This window comes from Schistocerca americana, chromosome 2, assembly GCF_021461395.2.
Source record: "Schistocerca americana isolate TAMUIC-IGC-003095 chromosome 2, iqSchAmer2.1, whole genome shotgun sequence".
In the NCBI taxonomy this organism is placed as follows: Eukaryota; Metazoa; Arthropoda; class Insecta; order Orthoptera; family Acrididae; genus Schistocerca; species Schistocerca americana.
The window spans coordinates 112,076,144-112,088,348 of NC_060120.1; the positions used below are offsets into that span (position 1 = coordinate 112,076,144).

At 41.0% G+C, this 12,205-nt stretch overlaps 1 protein-coding gene across 1 annotated transcript in view; it reads left to right on the forward strand.

Annotated features, from left to right (window-relative positions):
* Window positions 1-12,205, forward strand: part of LOC124595238 (transcription factor Dp-1) — a 220,183-nt gene that overhangs the window by 159,864 nt on the left and 48,114 nt on the right. The window contains exon 8 of the mRNA XM_047133897.1: window positions 428-576. Within this exon, the coding sequence (XP_046989853.1) occupies window positions 428-576 (149 nt within the window). The remainder of the gene's footprint in view (window positions 1-427; window positions 577-12,205) is intronic.

Genomic DNA, 12,205 nt, shown 5'->3' on the forward strand with positions numbered 1-12,205 from the left:
ACATAGTCCATAGAGTGGAGAAGAGATGAAAGTTGAACACTGCATTTACATTATTGAGCAAAGTGATATCTGACTTCATTTCCAGTTTGTACCGTTAATGTGTATTTGGTGGAGTAGAATTCTGATTCTTAAGTAATTATTTACACGGCTTACTGTGTCTGTATTCCAGTGGCTACAATGAATGTTAGATTTTTTGTGGGCATGTGAGTGCGCGTGTGCACATGCGTGTGTGTCCAGTGGGACTGAAAATAAGGTGAAGAGAATTGTACCACCAGTTCCCATAGAAGCTGGTTGTTCTTTTACCGGTTATATTTAATGGGTTAAATCCTCATCACATACTTCTGTTAGAACTCTTTGTGAATTACATGCACATGGATTTTTAAAAGTTGAAAGTCATTCTTAAATCTAATTTATTTTTATCTTCCAGCAAATATCATTCAAAAATTTGGTGGAGAGGAACAAGAAAATGGAGGAAGAGTGTGGTGCACCACTTCCAAACTCTGCAATCCACTTGCCTTTCATAATTGTTAACACAAGTAAGAAGACTGTTATTGACTGCAGTATATCAAATGACAAGTAAGGATTTCACTATAGCAAAAATAGTTACCATAATCACAAATTATTTGTAAAGGTGTTTATCTGTGGTTTATACCATAAAGTTGTAATAGGTTCTTGCTGTAATATAATTGTGAGGCAGCCTTTTGACTGCTGAAGGTGTTATCTATTTTAAGTGCACAGATTATGGTACAAACTAAGTAGAAATCAGTAGTGGAAAAAATATGCATTCGGGCATGTTTTTAATTTGACATTCAAAATAAGTGAAGCATGTGCACAAGTAATCGTGTGTGGCACATTTTGCCATTTTTAGGAAACAGACATAAACTGTTAATTACTTGGAATTATTGCAAAATAATAATGTAATAGCAGATTTGTATTGTTTGTACATACATACTCCGAAAGTACTTGTTTGTGCTTTTCAAAATTTCTTAAAATAAGTAAATATTAAAATGCTGTGTGACAATGGACATACAGGATTATTCCAGAGCACTCTGTATTCTGCTGTGATGATCAGGTTGTGTAGAATCTAAAAGTTGTAAGAAAGGAAATTATGGCAAGACACGAAACACGAAATAATAATGCCCCCCCCCCCCCCCCCAAAAAAAAAAAAAAAAAAAAAAAAAAAAAAAAAAAAAAAAAAAAAAAAGAATCGTTTCGGCCTACTAGGGACCACGGGGCTCATCTTAACTCTTAGCTAGGGTCTTCTGCCATTTCTTGGCACAGTATGCCTTCATCTTCTGGCTGTGAGACTGCTTCCTCTCATATGTCCACTTAGGTCTGGTGGTGCCTGTACACTTCTTGCTTGAGAGACACAGTGGGAACACTTCCTGCAGGATGGCCTGTTGGTATTGAGTTTGGTTCTCAGTCGTCTTTAATGGGATCTGCAGTTCCTTTAAGTCTAATTTAACAGAAGGTGATCCACTTGGCTGTGAACGCGTATCCTCTACTTGTCACTGTGAGGATCCTTTTGGTGATCCAGGAGTGATTCACGTGGGTCATGTGCCCATAGAAAGTCGGTCACCTTTTCCTCATACATGTGACTATGTCTTCCTGATGTTCATAGAGCTCATTCTTGTGCCCGATTCTGTGGGTACCATCTTCCTCTCTTATGGGTCCTAGTATTCTCCTCAGGATCTTCCTCTCTTTAAGTTCTAGTTTCCTGAGTGGGCCCTTTAAATTCATCAAGAGGCACTCAGATGCATAGAGTGCAGAGGGTGTTACTACAAAGTTGTAGTGCTTCAGCTTTGTGTTCGTGGATAGGTACTTGGAGGTATAGATGTTCTTACAGGAATGATAGGCACCTCTCTAACTTGGTGCACCCTGGCACCTATGGTCAAGGTTTCACTCTTGCATGCTGAGATCCACTCTCCCAAGTACTTGACTGCAGGAACTTTACAGATAGTATTGTTTCCTAGTGGGGTTGTAGAAGAAACCTGCTTGATATTGGTGATAAACTCAGTCTTCTGTATGTTGACCCTCAAGCCAGTTTTTACAACACTGTAGGGGCTCTGTAGTTGGTGAGTAACCTCCTCCATACTGTTGGCCAGTAGGATGAGTTCATCAGCAAAGGCTAGACAGGGACCAATGAGGTTGTCTTTCTTGTACCCAAGCTTCAGTCCTGCTTCTCATGACAATGTGGAAGTCCACTCTCTTAAGATTTTCTCCTCAACACAGTTGAAGAGGATGCGAGAGAGGCCATCTCTCTGCCTGACTCTTGTCTGGAGGGGAAAGCTCACTGTGTGTTCGCGCCTGAACTTGACTTTGGAGGTGGTGTTCTTCAGGGTAGCTTGGACCAATCTGGTAGTCTTCTCATTTAGGCCTAGTTCCCACAGGGTAGAGAAGAGGGTCTGTCGATCTATTGAGTCATATGCCTTTTGGAAGTGTACCATAATGGCTACCCAGAGGTGTCCTCCCCTCGGCTCCTATATGAGAGGATGGTCTTGAGGTTTTGAATCTGTTCTGTGTAGGACCTACTCACACAGAACCTGGTATTCACCTAGTTGGGAGTCTAGCTGTTTGATGACACTATTTTGCCGAGCTTTAGAGAAGAACTTGTAGGTTATAAGCAACAAGAAGATGCCTCTGTAGTTGTTGAGGTCGGTCTTACTTCCTTTCTTGTGTAGTGGGTGGATCACAGCTGAGATGCATCCCTCTGGCAAGTCCTCTGTTTGCCAAACGTCTTGAATGATCTGGATTATACTCTGCCGGGACTGGTCATCTATGTGCTTCTACATTTCTGCAATTTACCATCTTCAACTGAAGTATTTATATTTATTGTAAACTGATTACTTTGGTCTTGAAAAGGATAATAGTTTTTATCAAGTTATGTGACAAATCTGATACATTAAACTCAGTTTTCACACTGCAAGTTTTCATAATAATGCCTGTATTGTAGCTCCATGTATTTAATCATGTCAGGTAGGTCCCTTTTCTTCTCCTTATGAAGTTTCAGTGCCCCATTGTAGGGAAGCCAAAGACCAGAAGGCAACAGAAAGTTTTTTATTTAATATTTAAAACCATTTTTTAGAATACAGTGTCATTGCCATGGGCAAAGCACATTGTGACTACGACGCAAGCTTACGCCTCGAGGACCATCACTTCACAGCTTCAACCAGAGTACATCAGCAATTTTCAAAGCATGTGGCTTTGTTAAAACCAACTCAGTGGATCCTAAGTCCTTGAACATCATCATCATCATCTGAATGGTCAGTTCTATAGGGTTTACAAAGGCCTCAGCAGTGACATACTTCCATTCTGAAGTAATCATATTTCTTGATTCTTTCTTTTCTTGATCCTGTGAAGTTGCTGTTACAAGGTAGGAAACTAAGATCTTAGCATAAAAACTTCTGATGTATTTATGTAAATACTTGCCGCTGACAGGCTACTAATAAAGCACTAAAACTGTCCAGTTGTTCTGCCAGTGGTCAGACCATATAATTAGTTTGTGTTACATACCTTCCTCAAACATACTATAATTGTTAGTCACAAATTTAAGCAGACAGGAATTGATTCCCACTGAACCTCTCCTTGCAGTGAATTCATTCCACAAATTTACTGTGATGTTTCCGGTACCAGTGCCATATACCATGAAATTACACAACAGTTGTCTAGTAGAATATCGTGGAATGCATCAATGTATGACAAAATAAAACCTGTTGTAGGTCAACACACATTACATGTATATTGCTGTTCCTTTTTTAGCCATTTCCATATCGATTTTATCACTTTGAATGCTTGTTCTGCTTTTGTGTTGTGCAACTGATTCTCAAGTCTGGTGTTGTGCAGTTCTGTGTTGCCAGAAGCTGCGATCATTTTGTGAAACAACAAATCGCACTGTCTGCAAGTATATGACCTAGGTGTCCTGAAACACAAATTAAAATCTGTTTGAAACTCACTTTGATAGGCTGACCTACTTATTGATCCATCAGGAAAATTTTTGGTAAATGATCAATACATTCAGTAGAAGTTGAGATCGGGGTGCAGACATTCTTTTGGGGATTTGTTGCTGCTTTAATGTTTCATGTGCTCTGGGGAGCTCGAAATGTGTTCCCGAATCAGAGCCTTGTCATCATTTGATATGACATGTGGCCTATTGAAATGTGTTCCCTCGACTGTCTTCAGGAATGGTCATTCTAGCTTTTAGTTTATGTCGAAGAGTCTGTATTCATCATTTTTTGACACACTTCTTCTGAACGGGCTGTGTATTTGAAAGTACCTTGTTTCTGTGAAATATCTTCTGTCTTACTGTTCTTTCGTCTGGCTGGCTTGCCTATTTCCTTGATTTTATGAAGTAAGTGGACTGCTCATCATACATAAAGACATGATATTCTTTGTACAGCATTAACTAATTTACGGGTTTATGCTCTTGCCCCATCTTTTGAGCTTGCTTCGGGATTGCATGCAAGATCCTGAATCATGCAATCAGTCAATATTACTACCCAATATTCAACTAGATTATCATATTTCACATTCTCTTTTAATAATACAGCAGTGCTCAGATTGTGTATTATATTTTTTGTCAATGATAACTACAGAACTGTACTTAATTTTATTCATGTTACGTATTCTTACTGCAGTGTTTTCAGAAGATGCGCATAATGTACTTCGTCAGAGCATTTTACTCTAGAGGGCACATACGCCACTGTAGAGGACGCCTATGCTACTCTATACGCATATGTCTTTTTAAAAAACCCATACAACTTTATTCCATATACCTGCGTTGGAGGCTACCTTTTCTTTTTGTGATTTATGTCCTAATCCAATATCACGAAGTTATTTCCTCTTAATATTCTGCCAGTTGTCGATGTTAATTTTCCATTTTTGTGCATTATTTGCATGTTCCAAACAATTTGCAGTGTCATCATGCTACATTTGGCCATTCTTGTAACATAGAGCATGAAAACTGTCTCTCTTTACTCGCTGTTCAGTGCTGACCTCAAGCAGTAAACAGGTCAGCTATTACGGCAGCCAATCCAGACTTCCGTACACAACATTATTCCACGTGGTTCTACAAAATGTCAAAATATGCTACACAGCGTTATTCGTGCGCCCACTACAAATACTGCTCACCTTCTGCTTGTGGTCTGTTGGGGGTTTGGTGGGACATAGTTATGTTCAACATAAAGGCACACCGCACCACCTGATTTTCAAAATCTGAGACAGTGGGAGAGAAGGGATTGGGTACTTGATAAATATTTGTAGAGCTATTTAAACACCTTTGTGAAGGTCTGCATTCATATACAAACTGTGATTTTTTGCTTTTTGTAAGTAACTATGTACTAAAAGTTTCATAATTGGCTCCAATAAGCCGCACAATTTGTTAGTGTACAAATATAATTTTGTATGTGACTTGATTTATTTAAATGCTTGAGGGTTTGCACCTACTCATCGTCATAGATTGCGTCCAGATTTATGGTATCTGCAGAGCTCGTCCAGGCATCAAAGTGACAGAAGAAGGAGTGCCAGATAGCTGAGTGTTTAGAAAGAACATCATTCTTAGTGTGGTTTAGGTGTGACATGAGGTGTTTGTGTGCGTGGTGTCCAGGCAGCTGTTGGGCACAGTGGAAAGAGTACAGAACAATGATCCATAGGGTCAAGTCTCTATGCAGAAAAGTTTTTCAATTTTTACATTGCTTACACTGCTAATATACCGAAATTGTGCTCAGTGTATTGTATTTACTAATATTTTCATAAAATGCATGAAAAGGAAAGGCAAAGGAAAATTTAGGATGGCAAATAAATTTCTGGGAAGGCATAGTAAGGCATACACAAAAACTTCAAACATAAAGTTATATACTTTTAATATTTTACAGTTCACTTACAGGTGCTTGGGCGATATCCATTGTAAAATTGGGAAACTCATTTTCTTGGCATCTTACACACTTTATAAATGCCACTTTTTTACATTTACATGCTTGTTTTAATGTTTCTGTAGAAAAACAAGCACTGTTTACATTCATAAAAGGTTCTCTCTCTTTGGACACTTTTAAAGCAAACCATGCATAATGATGTCCTGTGTGCCTGGATTACAATCCCTTCTTGGCAAGGTCTTTGCAGAGTCTTCCTGGATGCTGTTAAGTACAGTCCATTCTTGGAATTTTATTTTCTCAATTCCAAATTTTCCTTTGCCTTTTCTCATGCTTTTTATGAAAATATTGTTTACTGCAATATTCATACATTATTTTGGTTTATATGCAGTGTAAATAATGTAAGAAATTAAAAAAATACCCACACTATCTTTCTGCTGTGTCATCTGCTTTCTGGAAACTACATAAATATAAATGGCTCATGCCTCACCCAAGCTGTGCCAATAATGCTTTTGTGTGTGTGTGTGTGTGTGTGTGTGTGTGTGTGTGTGTGTGTGTGTGTGTGTGTGAAGATCAGGTCCAGTGAGAAGTGAAGAGATGGTTAAAGTACTAAAGACATTTTTGGTATGTGTACATACGAGATTATTCTCAACTCTTAAGTCTGAACAAATGTACGTAATGCTGGTGAGAGTGCATGTGCGTGTGTGCATTAAACAATATATCTGTATAATCTGGCATAAGAAATTAGTGATTTTTTTCCCCTGATGTTTTCAATAATTAACCTCTTGTCTTCCCACAGCTTTTTAAATTGTATTTGCTCTTTGGGATCTACTGCCTTACTTTCACAAAATTAATGTTTTACAGGAGCTCACTGACATGTAGCTGTGCACTGACAAGGCCATATGTGTCCTTTGTCCTTTCTATTGTGTTATGAGCAAGCTGCTGTCCCCAAAGAAAGTATGTTGATCCTGGGGTTTGCTCTTAAGTGAATTGTTGTAGAATAACTGTCAAATTTATGTTGGCTCAACCCATCATTAATATCTGTGGTAACTTTTTCATCAGTTCTATCATACATGCTCTTTATTTTGATCGTGGTATTTAAATAAAAAATTAGTGTTGTCTGTTCTGTTGGGCATGGCCAGGCTGTACTTAATTTTCTGAAATAGAAGAAGGGGAAGAAAGGGAAAGGGGTAGGTTGGAAATGATGACACCCAGCCACCTGGGGAATTGCGGTATTGCAGCGACGCAAAAATATGTGCCAGACCTGGACTTGAACATGTATGCTCCACTTCTCTAGAAAGGTTGCTTTAACTGTCTTGACTACCTGCACATGCCTCCCATCCATCCCAATTTATCAACTTATTGCAAGCTGCATTTTAGTGTGCCTCATCTGGTACACTTCGTACTTGCAAATTCTTGATTTCCATAGAGGTTTGAATGATAGTTGAGCATCCACACTGAAACCTATGTCATAGAGCCATCACACTCGATTATATTAATGTAACTGAGTATTGTTGTTCTGTCAGTCACGTTCTGCTAGCATTACTAAGGAACTATCTATATTACTAAACAGCTAAAACTGTCACCAGGTCATAGTTGCAGGTTGCTGCTTTCTGTGGCAACAAAAATATGCTCTTCAGCATTTCATATAATATTTGACCAAATTAAAACACTGTCATAATCTACTCGTTAGGAAGTGTACACTAGATTAACAGTTTAACAAAACAAGTTAGGCATTAATGTTATAAACTATCTTTCTGACTTGAGCTGTAGTGACTCACCCAAGCTATATTCATCCAATATTTCAGACTGAGAGCACTTAGGAGCTTCCAACAAATTTTAAACATTTTGTCAAACTTCAGTAACCTTTGCTTGCTTATAGCCCCACAAAAAAAATTAAGTTTGTTTATTAAATTTTTAAATAATGGGAAATCCAGGATGGAATTAACAATATATGAAAAGGGTAGTTGCCATTCACCATACAGCGGAGATGCTGAGTCGCAGGAAACCACAACAAAAAGACTGTCGGAAAGTTAGCTTTGTCAAAAGTTGACAACATACACACACGCAAACGCGGCTAACACAGATGTGACTTCAGTCTCTGGCAGCTAGAGCCAGACCACGAGCAGCAGAGCATTATGGAAGATGCAACCGGTTGGGGGTAAGGAGGAGGCTGGGGCAGGGAGGGGGAGGGATAGCAGGGTAGAGGTCAGGGACAGTAAAGTGCTGCTGTGAGCGTGCAGGGATGACATGGAGAGTGTGGCAGCTAGGTGCAGTCGGGGGAGGTTAGATGGAGGGCAGTGGAGAGAGTGGGGTTAGCAGAAAAGGAGAGAAGTAAAAGGACTGGGTGCATCGATGGAACAAAGGGCTGTGTAGTGCTGGAATGGGAACAGGAAAGGGGCTAGATTGGTAAGGACAATGGCTAACGAAGGTTGAGGCCAGGAGGGTTAAGGGAATGTAGGATATATTGCAGGGAGAATTCCCACCTGTGCAGTTCAGAAAAGCTGGTGTTGATGGGAAGGATTCAGCTGTCATGTTAGGCGGTGGGGAGAGGGGTTGCACAGTAACTGGTCGTAATTGAGCATTTTGGGTGTTGGGGTTAATAAACTTTAGGAAGTGTGTGCAGGGATGGGCCTAAGGATTTGAGTGGAACTGGAGATCCTGCTGGATTTCTGGAATGAGGTCACTGTGGCAGCGTTTGTAGCTGGATGTATCTGACAGCTGGCGGATTCCTTTTACCAGATAATCCTTGCAATTCAAAACAACCGGAGTGGAGCGTTTGTCAGCAGGTAGGGTTATGAGGTTGGGATCAGTTTTTAGGTGGTAAATTGCTGATCTTTCTGCAGATGTAGGGTTAGTTTGTATGTTAAGGGATTTGGGGAATGATGGTGAGGCAAGGTTCAAGGTTAAGAAATTCTGGAAAGTTAACAGGAGGTGATTTGGGGGCAGTGGTCGTGGATCCTGGTTGGCTCGGGGTGAACTGATTCAGGCAGGGTTCAACATTGCTCTTTAGTTGAGCTTGATTGGTAGGGTTGCTGGTGAAAAAGTGTTTCCATTGTAGGGACTGGGAGAAAGAGAGAAGGACCTTAACAAGTCCTGCATTATTGAATTTGGGATGGGACAAAAGGTGAGGCCTTTGGAAAGGACTGATACTTCTTCAGGGCTAAGGTGTTTGTTTCATTACTTTGTTTCAGATCTGTATTCTCTGTGGTGGTGGGAGGGAATTTTGAAGGGTTGGGTAAGTGTAGTAGGTGTGCGTGACAGGGTTTGTCAGCTATAAGGGGATGTGGGGGAGGTTTGGAGGTTGTTGTAGAGATGGTGGGAGTAGGAAGTGAGCAGGTTGGGGAGTTTTTGGGGTGACATTGTGCATGTTGATCTAGTTCCTGGAGGGCAAGATTTTCAATGTGTGTTATGGGATGTAGGAATTCGGGATTGCATAGGAGAATTTTATGGATGGACAGAAGGTATTGCAAGGAGGTTTGGGCCTGATTGATTTGGTTTTGCAGGACTGTGTTGTTGAGGACTAAGGATTGGTGGAATCTGAACAGATGGAGGTCATTGTGGAAGGAATGGTGTGGTAGACATAGATGGGTAATTTGATGGTAAGGCCATTTGGGGGGATTCCATGGACCAAGCAACAACACAGGAACAGTATCTGGGGCTAGAATCTGGCTAGGGATAAGGAAGCTTTTCTGTATTGATGTAGATGGAAGGAGCAAGGATCCATGATAGTGGAAAAAATACATAAACAATATATATAAATGACTTAGTAGATAGTGTCGGAAGTTCCATGCGGCTTTTCGCGGATGATGCTGTAGTATACAGAGAAGTTGCTGCATTAGAAAATTGTAGCGAAATACAGGAAGATCTGCAGCGGATAGGCACTTGGTGCAGGGAGTGGCAACTGACCCTTAACATAGACAAATGTAATATATTGCGAATACATAGAAAGAAGGATCCTTTATTGTATGATTATATGATAGCGGAACAAACACTGGTAGCAGTTACTTCTGTAAAATATCTGGGAGTATGCGTACGGAACGATTTGAAGTGGAATGATCATATAAAACTAATTGTTGGTAAGGCGGGTACCAGGTTGAGATTCATTGGGAGAGTGCTTAGAAAATGTAGTCCATCAACAAAGGAGGTGGCTTACAAAACACTCGTTCGACCTATACTTGAGTGTTGCTCATCAGTGTGGGATCCGTACCAGGTCGGGTTGACGGAGGAGATAGAGAAGATCCAAAGAAGAGCGGCGCGTTTCGTCACTGGGTTATTTGGTAACCGTGATAGCGTTACGGAGATGTTTAATAAACTCAAGTGGCAGACTCTGCAAGAGAGGCGCTCTGCATCGCGGTGTAGCTTGCTCGCCAGGTTTCGAGAGGGTGCGTTTCTGGATGAGGTATCGAATATATTGCTTCCCCCTACTTATACTTCCCGAGGAGATCACGAATGTAAAATTAGAGAGATTAGAGCGCGCACGGAGGCTTTCAGACAGTCGTTATTCCCGCGAACCATACGCGACTGGAACAGGAAAGGGAGGTAATGACAGTGGCACGTAAAGTGCCCTCCGCCACACACCGTTGGGTGGCTTGCGGAGTATCAATGTAGATGTAGATGTAGATGTAGAATCTAGTCACTTCTGCTGTCCTCCTTTTGACACACCAACACACAGTCGTGGTGACTCAGTGTCACCCACAACTGGAACAACTGAATTACATTCTGTGCCAGGGTTTTGGCTACCTGTCATAATGCCCTAAAATGAGAAATGTCCTACCCACTATCCTTCCCATTCCACCCACAGTGGTATTCCATCGCCTACCAAATCTACACAGTAACCTTGTCCATACCTGTAAAACCCCTCCTCCCAGCCCCTGGCCTCATGGCACATATCCCTGTAATAGACCTAGATGCAAGACCTGCCCCATACATCCTTCCACCACAATCTACTCCAGTCCTGTCACAAACATCACCTATCCCACCAAAGGTAGGGCTACCTGAAAGACATGTGATCTACAAGCTAAGCAGCAGCCACCGTCTATGTGGCTGTGACAACCAACAATGTGTGTATGGTCACTGAGAAACTGTGACCAAGAAACAAGTGCATCACCCTGTTCCTGAGCCCGCCGCCTAACATAATATACTTCATTTCAATGACTGCTTCACAGTCTGTGCCAGCTGGATCCTTTGCACCAGCACCAGCTTTTCTGAACTGCATAAGTGGGAACTCTCCCTGCAATATAGCCTACGTTCTCAGAACCCTCCTGGCCTCAACCTTCATTAGTCGTTGTCCTTACCCATCTAGCCCCTTTCCCTGTTCCCATTCCAGCACAACACAACCCTCTATTCCACCAATGCACCCAGTTCTTTTACTTCTCTCCTTTTCTGCTAACTCCACCCACTCTACCCCGCCTTCCGTCTAACCTGCCAACTGCACTTAGTTGCCCACTCTCCATCTCGTCCCTGCATGCTCCCAGTAGCGCTTCACCATCTCCAACATCTACCCTGCTATCACTCCTGCTCCCCTCCCCGTTCCAGTGGCCTCCTTACCGCCACCCAGTTGCCTTTCCCATAATCCTCGGGTGCTCACACTCTGGCTCTAGTTGCCGAAGATTGTGGTCATGTGTGTGTTAGTTATGTTTACATGGGTGTGTGTATGTTGTCTACTTCTGACAAAGGCCTTGTTAGCTGAAAGCTAACTTTCCAACAGTCTTTTTGTTGTGGCTTTCTGCAACTTGGCATCCCTGCTATATGATGAGTAGCAACTATCCTTTTCATATATTGGTTATTAAATGTTTGTTGTTTGTGCTCTATCAGTTACGTTGCAGTGGAGTAACTGTTTACTTCAGACCTATTCTTGTCCTCTGCTAGAAAGTGTCATTATATTAAAAGAGAGCGAGTAAAACTGTAGCGCCAGGCATATTTTATTGCATTCAGCGTCTGCATATATCATTAAACATACAAAAATATAAAATTGTATGAAACATAGAACAGGAGAAAAACTAACTTTTGTACAGAATTAAAGTAGTTATGAATATCTTAATGTGAAATACACAAAATCTTAACTCATTTGTAAGATAATCATGCATTTGAAGCTGTTTTATACAAGGAAGTTTGATTCTTTAAGAATTTTCGGAAGGTGATTATTAGTTTGTTAGAAGATAAGCGTGCAACTGTTTCTTATCAAGTTGTATGTTGTGCTGTGACTAGTTTCTACTTGTTTCATCAGTTCAGCAAAGGAGCTGTTTGCTACAGCCTTATTCTTGTTCTGTGTTAAAAAATGTCATAGTCATAAGGGAATGAGTTGTCCCAAGTTTAGTTTTTTTGCGTAGACAGTTATG